Here is a 12,067-nt window from a genome sequence, read left to right on the forward strand (position 1 = left end):
TTCTATATATACATCTCTCTCTATATATATATACATATATTCCCCTATATAATCCAATATTATACAATCTCGAGCTTGTTTCTCTATATATTAACATATAATTTTATATACCACAAACTTAAACTTTAACTCAAAACCCGAACAGTTCTTCTTGACTCATACCAGCAGTAAAATTATGACAATATATTTTCTTAATGACCACTAGATGGTAGCAAAGAATTAGTCTCTCTCATAGCACTGGTGGGTCTTATCCCTGATGACAATGAAGATTCTTATAGGGAAGAGGTGAAGGCTTTGGTTGACTGGTGCAATAAAGATAGCCTGGTTTTGAATGTTAATAAAACAAAGGAGATCATTGCTGATTTTAGAAAGAGCCGGCATAGTCATGCTCCACTTTGTATGAAGGCTGCAGCTGTGTAGGTGGTCCATAGTATTAAGTATCTGGGGGTGCAGATAACTAACAATCTGACTTGGTCTCTTCATACATTATCTTTAGTGAAGCGTGCAAACCAGCGTTTGCATTTCCTGCGTTGGATGAGGAGAGCACATCTTTCTCCTTCTGTCCTGGCTACTTTTACAGAGGCACGATTGAGAGCATTTTAACAAACTGTTTGGTTTGATGGTAGCAGTACCTCAGATAGAAGGCCCATACAGAGAGTGGTAAGGACCATTGAGAAGATTAAAGGAAGCATGCTTCCCGTTCTTCGGGATACTGCTTATAAGTGCTATATGCTCAGAGCTTGAAGCATTATTAAGAGACACCACACACCCACTTCATGGCCTCCCCCCTGGGAGATGGCTCCAACACTGGAAGTTTTTAAGAAGAAAATGGTATAGGGTTACCTGCCTGAGCAGGGGGTTGGACTTGATGACCTCCAAGGTCCCTTCCAACTTTATTATTATTATTATTATTATTATTATTATTATTATTATTATTATTATTATTATTATTATTATTATTATTATTATTATTATTATTATTATTTTGAAGTATTTATAGCAGGACTACTAGATTCTGTAACAGCTTTGTTCCTCATGCCATCTGTCTTGTAAATTCGCGGGATTCTCTTTTATATCCAAATAGCTAAAAAGCACGAGCACCAGGAAATTTTACAAAACTATAAAAGTTTTAATTCAATAATACACCAAGCTTTCGTTGGCCACTGCCAACATCGTCAGGGTACATTCTAGTCGACGGGGAAGCTCCTTTTATAAATGGGACGCCGTCTGCACCCGGCTCCTAGATCGCGTCATGGGTCCTGATTGGCCAATCTGCACTTTGGTCGTGGTTTGTATGTCATTGCCTGCTTTTTCTCTACTTTTCTTACATGTGTGTGCGTTATTGCCCCTTCCTCCCTCCTCGTGTAGCCGTGACCCAAAGGGATTCTTTTTCATTCTTTGCTCACTCGTGGATCCTGCCTCTTTAAGTTGTTCCCTCTTCTCACATTCCTCCCTATTAGTGCACTTTCTTCCGTCCTCCCCCCCCTCTCTGTCTGTCATTTACATTCCCATTGTCATCCTTCCTGCTACAGGGCTTTGCTCTAAGTGTCTCACCTTGGTTCCTATTCTTCTCCCTCATCAGAACCTTTGTCAATTTCACGGGTACTGTCTCCTCCCAGCTTTGTTTTTTCCCCTTTTTTTACTTATATTGGCGATAATTTCTAAGGTGTTATGAGGATCGGCTCTTAATCCCCACTGCTTCAACTGGATTGTCGGTACGGGATGTGCCATCGGGCCCGTCTGCTCCGTCATCCCTTCCGGCTGGTTCTTCCCCTCTTCCCCACGTAGGGGGTTTGGCGGAGTTCTCAGTCCGTTGATCTTCTCTTCGTTACCGTACATCAGCTTCCTTAATCCTCAGGAGCGTGTGCACACCCCCAAGGTGGGGGGGTCTTCTAGTCTCTGAGTACCTCCCCTTTGTCTATGCCTGGGGGGCGTTGTTCCTAATGGAGAACATTTATCGCCCCGTGGTCTACCAGGTCCCCGGGGGTGTCCGCATGCTTTCGGGGTAGAGACGGGGTGGGGGGGTTGTAGAGGTGGTGGTGGTGGTGATGGTGACGGTGGAGGAGTCCCCCGGGTGTTGATTAACTTGTGTTCGTGTGCATATGCAAGGCATCATTCTTTCTAAGCGCTTCGTGTGGTATAGGGAGGCGTCTGGTTTGTTGTGAGTTGGGTCTTTGATGTCAATAAGTTTCCTTGTCTGTTGCAAGTGTCTGCCTGCTCTTGTAGTCGGGAGGTTTTCCAGTTGTCGGATATTTTTTTCTTGGGCTTTCCTTGGTTGTTGTGGAGGGGGGTCATCCCCCCCTAATTTCTCTCTCGGGGGGGCGGTACGGCACTAGAATGTTTTAATCTGGATGGTCGACCACACGTGTCCCATGCCCTCAATGTTACGTAATATATGTATATCTGAACTAGACTGTGATGTTTCTCTATGTCATATATATGTGTGTAGGTGGGTATATGTGTAATGGTTATTGTTTGAGAGCTGAATGCAACAAAATTTCATTTTAATGTATGCTGATTAGTATACATTTAAAATGACAACTATTCTATTCTATTCTATTCTATTCTATTCTATTCTATTCTATTCTATTCTATTCTATTCTATTCCATTCCATTCCATTCCATTCCATTCCATTCCAGTATACATATTCTTGGAATAAGAGTTCCAGTAACAGGTTTAGTGTGTGTGAAAAAGTGTCAGCTGTGGAGGGCTGTGAGATGCACCTGTATAATGTTTTCAAAATGTTCACTGACCTGTCATAGAGATGCTCTGAGAGTGAGATGGGTGGAATCTCTGAATTTAATAAACAAACAAACAAACAAATAAATCGATCTCATCATCATTCTAGCCATTGTCTATCAATTGCAGGATGAAGGTCTCTTCTGCCTGTTTCCAACCAATTCAATCTTGAGCTTTCTTTTGCCAATTGGGTCTGCAATACTTGCTGATGTTGTCACTCCATCTTGCTTTAGTTTTGCGGACACTTTTTTTTGGACACTTTTTATCAAGTGGGATCCATTCTATGACTGCCTTAGTTCATTTGTCATCAATTCTTCTTGCTATGTGACTGGCCCATTTCCATTTCAGTTCTTTTACTCTCATGATGATATCATGTTGACCTATTGGCTACTAAGTGGAAGCAAAATATTTTAATCTTAAATTATTTAGTTTTTAATGTTTTATTATATTTATTACGTTGTACACCACCCAGAGCCCCTCTACGAGGGAGATGGGCAGTTAAGAAGTTTGATATATAAATACATATAAATAAAGATTTTTCTGTCCCTTTCAGCAGTATCTAGAGGTCATCTAGATTTGTTTATTCAAGGCGTAGCTGTTAGATAAAGTATTGAACAGAAGAACAGAACAGAAGTGAAGTTTGAGAAAACATTACTGATATCTGTGTCAAATCATAGCATACATACTATACACCCCATATTATCCAAAAGGGTAGGAGGGAAAAAAAAGTATATTAAAACCATATCTGTAGCAGATGTAGTGACTTTTTTTACAAGAACATTCTGTAAGGCGAGGATGTGAGTAACCTGCCACACAGATGCAAAAGAGCCCACTCTTTTTAGTTACATTTTTAATTACATCTGTTTAGCTATGGGTTGGATACTTAATTTCAGGGCTTACTGCTGTCTGGGGTCATCAGTCATCTAATCTGTAAAAAGAAGAAGAGAAGAGCAGACCTCATAGCCACCTCAAGCCTTCTCCTCCATGTGTCATAGACACTCTGGAAAGGACACCTTCCATATTCTCTGGGTAAGCAGTTTTCATACAGAGCAGCCTGGACTGGCTTCAAATTGCTTCAGCAACGGGCTGCTTATGAGATGGAGGCTATACTATGAGGACATACCCTTAGGAAATGCATGCAAGGTACTTTCACATTGCAGTAGTAGGCTACGGGGATGAGTATGCACTCCCAGTTCCTTCCCAGTACATGCCATTCACTATTTCTGGGGTCTTTTCTCTCCTCGCTGCAAGGGATTTGGCTTTTCCAAAGTGCCTCTTATTGGTCTCAGCCCTTGTAAGTCTTTGCCCATCTCTTGCCAGAACTCCTTCAACATGGCTAGTTATTACCTCACAATATTCTTCTCTTTCTTTCTGATCTATGTTCTTTGACAGATAAGGAGTAAAAGAAACAGCATCTGTTTCTCCAGCTTCTTCACTTCCTGCCCAGATCTTTATTATTGTTTACTAGCTGTACCCAGCCACGCGTTGCTGTGGCTCAGTCTGGTTAAATGGAAAAGAAAGAAAAGAGAAAGCGCATGTTTGTAATATGTTTAATTTCACAATGCTTGTGGGTATGCTTTTACGTCCAACAGATGGCGCTGTTTTTCAAAAAAAGCATGTTTTTACCTGTCACAGGTGTGACATCTATATAATAGTGGGTATATAAAAACACGCGGGTATTCGAATGCAACGTTGTGTCAAAATTTCAAAGCAATCGGTGAAGAACTTTAGGAGATTTAAGATTTTGAACAAACGAACATTTACATTTTTATTTATATAGATAATGTCTTCAAGACCATGCCTGGCTGAGCAGATCAGTAGACAAGGATGATTGTCTGTGGGCTTAAGGAATTTGGGGAGCTCAAGGTGATGGCACGTAAGGATGGATCTAATATTCCTACAGTAACAATCCTTTGAAATAAAATGGATTGAGAGAGAATGATGTGCTTATAGTCACCCAGTGAACTCTGCGGTTAAGTAAAGTTTTCAGCTTGAGTTCCCCCGGTTCAAATGCCATGGCAACTGCAACAAGCCAAAATGACACCATCATGCAAATTCTGAGATTACATATTTCTGTATCAATGTCTGAGGTGAGAATGTACTATGAGTCTCGGCATTTGCTTAATTGTCACATATATTTCATGAGACGGGAAATGTTTACCTTTCTATTTCATCCCTTGCCTCCCTTGCCTACCCTGCAGATATTGAGATCTATTATTATTAAAAAAAATTCTCTATCCTCTTTTTTCTGTTCTGTTTCCATTTTTCATGCATTTCTAGTTTCTTTCTGTTGCTTAGTTTATTTTTTTCAAACAGCTTCCTTGACATAACCCAGTCCCTAAAACATAGGGTGTATATCATGTTTCCCTGAAAATAAGACTGGGTCTTATATTTATTTTTGCTCCAAAAAACCATTAGGGCTTATTTTCGGGTGATGTCTTATTTTTTCATATACAGGAGGTGGTGAGTGTGTTGGGGCTGCCATGCTGGCCCTCCAAGCAGCAGGCAGAGGCAGATACATGGGGGGGGAGGTACGTGATCTGGCCGGGCAACCATGCGGCTGCCTGCCCTGTCCCAGTTGTGGCAACCGTGGGCAAAGACAGACAGTCTTTTGGTGAAGCAGAGCCGGGTCACGGGATCCCAGTGCCCCAGGAGCTAAAGCGCTGGGCCAGGTGCCCACCGCCCAGGGCTCCAGGCAGCCCATGTCGCCTGCTGGGGACCTTAAACGAGAGGGTCGGTGAGGCTCCTCCAGTGGATTAGGCCCTGGCACCCGCCCTGGTCTCGCCCCCTCTCTGGAGACCCCTGGATCCCCCCAGCCCTGCCTGGGCCTCCACAGGTGCCCCCTGACATGAGTGACATGAACTGGCCATATCCACCTGCCACTCGCCCTAGGCCAGCCACCCCCACCCCTCCACTTGCCTCGCCTCGTCTCTGGGGCTTATTTTTGGGGTAGAGCTTAAATTAGTGCATTCTGAAAAATCATGCTAGGGCTTGTTTTTTGGTTGGGTCTTATTTCTGGGGAAACACGATAATAGCTCATATGGCATGCAGCTCAACTTTTATTCCCCCATGAACCAGTAGGTGGCAGAAGAAAACAGCAAAAAGTCATCTTCTGTACTTTGCTTTTTAGTTCTAGGAAGGCAAAATCTTTCTTTAAAATAGGAAGTCTGAGCTGTTTTTCATTTACAGTACAGCGTGAAGAAACAATACTGCTGGTTCTTTACATCCCCTTTTAGATTGTTGAGCCTTCCTCCCTCCCTCCCTCCCTCCCTCCTTTCCTTTCCTTTCCTTTCCTTTCCTTTCCTTTCCTTTCCTTTCCTTTCCTTTCCTTTCCTTTCCTTTCCTTTCCTTTCCTTTCCTTTCCTAAGTTGTAGGGGTGAATGTTTTATGCTTGGGCCAGGAAGCCCCAGGTTCAAATCCAATTCAACCATACAGCTCACTGAATGGATTTCTTTGGCCAGTCACTCTCTCCCTTTCCAGGATTGCTATGATAAGGCTAAAATCAGGGAAGACTCTCCTTCTCCCCCCACAATCTACTTTAGGCTAGAGATGGAATATAAATACATTAAACAACAATAACAATTGACAGCATGCTTCAACACTCTGAGACAAAGGCTAAGAACTGTTAACAGCAACAGTAAATAAAGTAAATAAATGCTATTTTTGAATGCTTTACTCTTCAGACAGCAGCTTTCTATCCGTCTGTCTGTCTACTTTTTAAAAAAAAAGTAAAATAATGATTAAATAAAAGTGAAAGACATGAGTTTTTCAAATTTGGCATGTTTTCAGCTATGATTCCCCCCTTCCCAGCTCAAAGTTTCACACTCTTAATGTTGGAATCAGTTTAGCTGTTTAGGTTTAAAGTGACAACATAGTCACTGATTAGCAGGCAAATAGTCACTTTAAATACGTTCAACATTAACTATTTCATGGAATGGGTTAATCATTTTTAATTAAAGAAAATGTAGAAGGATAATTTAGCAGGTCAGCAAACTGTACTTTGTTTCCTCTCTATTTACTTTCAACATTTGCACAGTTACTCAGTAACTTTATACTGTTTATCAGGGCTGTAACCGTGCTGAAGAGTAGAGCTATGTAGAGAAGAAACAGGACTGGGAAGGGGGTGAACAAGGCAGGGACACAAAGCCCCTGTGGATGGACTATATCTTTGCTTCGGTTCTGCTTCCCCTATCAAATATTTGAAAAAAAAAAAAAGGATAAGGATATATGACAAGAGATTTCTATCAGGCTGGCATATACACTCTGTTGCTATGGGCACAGAAGAATGAGGGAGTACCAAGAAGGCCTTGTTAGCACATTATACTAAAATGAAGATAATTAGATTGCTGTCCATGCCGTCTACTTTCTTGACTTTGGGTATGTTAACCTCAACCATCTCCTCTAAGCCATAGCCTATCTAGCTAAACTTCTTTTGCTTTTTGTGGTTTATCTGTGTGAATGCCTGTGTTTGTTTCCACATCATACCTTTTTGGCTACCCAGTCCTCCAAAGTATTGAGCTGGAATACACTGTCAGCCTTGAAATACTGGGAACAGGTTGTTGTCACTGTAAGCCGTTCTCTCCAGACACTCAGTAGGAATATGCAGAGAGTGTCATGTTCATAATATTACTGTCATAGCCCCTGCAGTCTTATGCTCCACACAGGAGAAAAGTAAATTTTATCCATCTGTTCATGTAGTCATGAGCTTTTGCCAAGAGGGATAACTATAGTCGTAGGTTGCAATATCAAATGTCTGTGCGTGCATGTTTGTGTTACTAAGGAGAAAGTAATANTTCCTTTCCTTTCCTTTCCTTTCCTTTCCTTTCCTTTCCTTTCCTTTCCTTTCCTTTCCTTTCCTTTCCTTTCCTTTCCTTTCCTAAGTTGTAGGGGTGAATGTTTTATGCTTGGGCCAGGAAGCCCCAGGTTCAAATCCAATTCAACCATACAGCTCACTGAATGGATTTCTTTGGCCAGTCACTCTCTCCCTTTCCAAGATTGCTATGATAAGGCTAAAATCAGGGGAGACTCTCCTTCTCCCCCCACAATCTACTTTAGGCTAGAGATGGAATATAAATACATTAAACAACAATAACAATTGACAGCATACTTCAACACTCTGAGACAAAGGCTAAGAACTGTTACCAGCAACAGTAAATAAAGTAAATAAATGCTATTTTTGAATGCCTTACTCTTCAGATAGCAGCTTTCTATCCGTCTGCCTGTCTACTTTTTTTTAAAAAAAAGTAAAATAATGATTAAATAAAAGTGAAAGATGTGAGTTTTTCAAATTTGGCATGTTTTCAGCTATGATTCCCCCCTTCCCAGCTCGAAGTTTCACACTCTTAATGTTGGAATCAGTTTAGCTATTTAGGTTTAAAGTGACAACATAGTCACTGATTAGCAGGCAAATAGTCACTTTAAATACGTTCAACATTAACTATTTCATGGAATGGGTTAATCATTTTTAATTAAAGAAAATGTAGAAGGATAATTTAAGCAGGTCAGCAAACTGTACTTTGTTTCCTCTCTATTTACTTTCAACATTTGCACAGTTACTCAGTAACTTTATACTGTTTATCAGGGCTGTAACCGTGCTGAAGATTAGAGCTATGTAGAGAAGAAACAGGACTGGGAAGGGGGTGAACAAGGCAGGGACACAAAGCCCCTGTGGATGGACTATATCTTTGCTTCAGTTCTGCTTCCCCTATCAAATATTTGAAAAAAAAAAAGGATAAGGATATATGACAAGAGATTTCTATCAGGCTGGCATATACACTCTGTTGCTATGGGCACAGAAGAATGAGGGAGTACCAAGAAGGCCTTGTTAGCACGTTATACTAAAATGAAGATAATTAGATTGCTGTCCATGCCGTCTACTTTCTTGACTTTGGGTATGTTAACCTCCACCATCTCCTCTAAGCCATAGCCTATCTAGCTAAGCTTCTTTTGCTTTTTGTGGTTTATCTGTGCGAATGCCTCTGTTTTTTTCCACATCATACCTTTTTGGCTACCCAGTCCTCCAAAGTATTGAGCTGGAATACACTGTCAGCCTTGAAATACTGGGAACAGGTTGTTGTCACTGTAAGCCATTTAGTGTTCTCTCCAGACACTCAATAGGAATATGCAGAGAGTGTCATGTTCATAATATTACTGTCATAGCCCCTGCAGTCTTATGCTCCACACAGGAGAAAAGTAAATTTTATCCATCTGTTCATGTAGTCATGAGCTTTTGCCAAGAGGGATAACTATAGTCGTAGGTTGCAATATCAAATGTCTGTGCGTGCATGTTTGTGTTACTAAGGAGAAAGTAATAGATTGCATGAACCCAGGGGCTGGAAGGCAGGTGAAACAAGGGGCTGCTTATATAAGGAGGAAAATGTAATACAGAGAAAGATTTTATAGGGATTATGAACCTGACTAGAAAATTTAAGATGAGATTTGCTGGAAGGGCTGCAGGGAGAAATCTATTGGAGATTTCTGACTCTATGGGAAATTAGACCAGAGGTCCCACACATGGGGAAAAGGCTTCCATCAAAGCTCTGGGAGAGTATCAGCATCATATACTGCAGAAAAGAACTTTTGTGATTTGTGCTTCTTCTCTCTCTGGGATGCACACTTGCCCAGCATGAGAACTGACTCGGCAGAAGCTCTGCCTGTCTCTGTCTTGTTTCAAAATGTCCCCTTCCAACTGATAGGACCTGCCAAATATATTGCAAATATATATATCATGACTTTCTTTCACAGAAAAGTAGTTCGCCGTTTTGAAAAAAATAACCAATGTATATGAATGGGCTGATTAGGTAAAAACAGATGGTGATGATAATGATGAAGATAACTCCGAAATACTCATTTTCTGTTAAGCTATCGCTAATCCTTCATATTACCTTCCACTTATTGAACTACACAACATTCCCAACAACTAAATTCTGCTTTACATATACATTGGTTATTTCGCTCAAAATGCAGAGCGTGTATGATACATTCTAAATCTGCATTCACTGTGCATAAAACAAGCATATTTCTAATACTAATTTTATGCATGAAATTTCCTCTCTCCTCAAAAAGTGCAATTAATTTCAGCTGGAATAAAAGTGGTTAGTAAATGTTAGTAAATGTAGTTGGAGTAAAATTTTGCTTGTGATTCAGTAAATCGCAGAAGGATTTCTAAGAGTAAAAGTCACCTGATAAGAAATGAAAAGAGAGGGATATTACAGATCTATAAATCTAAAAGCAGATTTAAAAACAAAGTTGATTGTATTAGATTTTTAGTATTCTAAAAATCCCAAGTCCTGAGCTGAGCTTAGAGCCTAAGAATTATTTTTCCTTTTTCCCTTAACCCCACCTTCCCTCAAAAAGCCTGGTGGAGGCTTACTTGGTTGTCTTCCTTCTCTTCACAAACCATCGCATATGCCCAAAAGATATTTATTTAAATTTCCAGTAATGGCAAAGGAAGAAATTATCATTTAAAAAGGGTCAGTAAATAGAACTAATAGTTATCACAAAAATGCCACATGAAATTAAAACAAAAAATAAAATCCAAACTTCCAGGTTTTTTAAGCCAGGATTTGGAAACCCTATGACTTTTGACCTACTCCTGGTTAACCCCCAGATATTGTGGGTGATTGGAAACCCCTTGATTGCTTGCCATGATGCAAAAGATTGAGCCTTTAGTAATACAGAGGTCCAGCAGGCGGCAGCAGCAGCAAACTTCCATAATTCTCTCCAACTCTAAAACTGAAATAGCACATTCTGTCAGCAATGAAGTGAAATCCCTCCTTAATTTAAAAAAAATGTGCTTCCAGGGCACGTGGCTTGTGAAGGAGACCAAGAATTGGTGGTTATGCTCCAGATATTTGCTGTTATGCTTGGCTGGCTCAGTTGAAAGCACGTTTTGGATTTGCTGTCGTTAAAGATTCTGCTTTTGGTCTCTGTTCCGGTCGTATTAAGGATACTTTTAACTGCTGCTGAAATCTGATAGCATCCCATTAACAAAGGCTGCTACAGCTTTGGAATGCCTGAATATTTGGCAAACATTGTAAAAGGCGCTGATGCTAATCTCCTGGGTGTTCGTTGGCTGGCTGGAGGTATGACACAATGTTATACCAATCTGATTTACTGCGTTAAGTATTTTTCATAACCTAAACAATATTTACAGGTTGTTTCTGCCGGGCAAGTGCATTCTGGAAGAATGAGCATGCTCCAGGTCTCTTCTATTAAACACTGTTGTTTTATGGGACCTGGGCATTTTCTGCCCTCTGAAACAGCATCCCCCCCCCCCCCGGGAAATATGTATAACATTCTCTGAAACTTTGGTCCCATACTGGGATTGTTGTTTTTGTGGGGCTTCTAGTTTGGTGTGATTTGTTATGGTATGATAGTTTTGTTCTAGGCTGCCTGTGGGATGGTATGCTTTCAACTGTTCTTTATTGTTTGTACTTGTATTTGTAAGCCCCCTCAGAGTCAATGAGAATGGGTAGCTATAATAAATTTAAATAATCAGTAAAAGGCAAAGGAATTTTGTATCAAAAATGTTTAAAAAAGATAATCATCATCCCTAGTTTTTTTTTCCAGTCACCTTGCCTCCCTTCCAATTGGTTATGCTGGGCCATTTTTCACAGGTCCCAAGGATGGAAGGAAAAATCGAAGCCATATCATGTTAACATGATCTAACCCAGATGTTAAAGATAAACCCATGCTTCCCAGTCAGCTGAAAGAATTAAATAAAAACCTAGTTAATTAGTCCCTGAAGTTTTGTTTTGGTGAAAGTATTTGAAATACATCCTGAATTTGTGACAGGAATTTTCAGTAAACTTGCTGAAGCTATATGTAAAGCTTCAATGTAATTTTATACTCACTGTACTTGAGCCACACTAGTAAAATTAGGTTCCAGTATACTTTGTACCTATCGTAGTAGGTGAGATCTGTCATCTCTGGATTAGAAAGCCTAGTTTGCATAGTAAAGCAGGAGCTGCTCAGGTTAAAACTGAGATTTGGTTCTGGTTGATGCACATTGGTTAAAATAATCATATTATCCTTTCAAGGGTGCCCTTGAGCAGGACTTCTGTCTCCAAGTGACAAGTTCAAGACACATTTGCGCAGAAGTTACGTTCTGCTATTTTCCAAAGGGTGTACTCCAGAGTAAATATTGCGAAGAGGTTTTATCACAACTGCTTTGTGAGGTGAGTTGGGTGCTGTTCTCTCTGGAACTTTTCGGTCAACATTTTCCCTTTCCTTTGCCAGGAAAGTTCAAGGCTTCAGTGACCCATCACCCTTACTTGGGCAACATAGTTGGGTTATTTCTAGGTAATCCAGGTAATGGCTGATGTG

The 12,067-nt window shown here is 40.5% G+C and overlaps 1 protein-coding gene across 1 annotated transcript in view; it reads right to left on the minus strand.

The window, feature by feature from the left end:
* The window catches only part of ARHGAP44 (Rho GTPase activating protein 44), a 130,599-nt gene extending 120,457 nt beyond the window's left edge, over positions 1-10,142 (minus strand). The window contains exons 1-3 of the mRNA XM_029284005.1: positions 10,113-10,142; positions 6,760-6,928; positions 2,755-2,794 (exon numbers count right to left, since the gene is read on the minus strand). Coding sequence (XP_029139838.1) covers positions 2,755-2,794; positions 6,760-6,928; positions 10,113-10,142 — 239 coding nt within the window. The remainder of the gene's footprint in view (positions 1-2,754; positions 2,795-6,759; positions 6,929-10,112) is intronic.
* Positions 10,143-12,067: the final 1,925 nt, after the last annotated feature.

The sequence above is a fragment of the Protobothrops mucrosquamatus genome, unplaced genomic scaffold (genome assembly GCF_001527695.2).
Source record: "Protobothrops mucrosquamatus isolate PMUCROS unplaced genomic scaffold, P.Mucros_1.0 scaffold325, whole genome shotgun sequence".
Lineage (NCBI taxonomy): Eukaryota > Metazoa > Chordata > Lepidosauria > Squamata > Viperidae > Protobothrops > Protobothrops mucrosquamatus.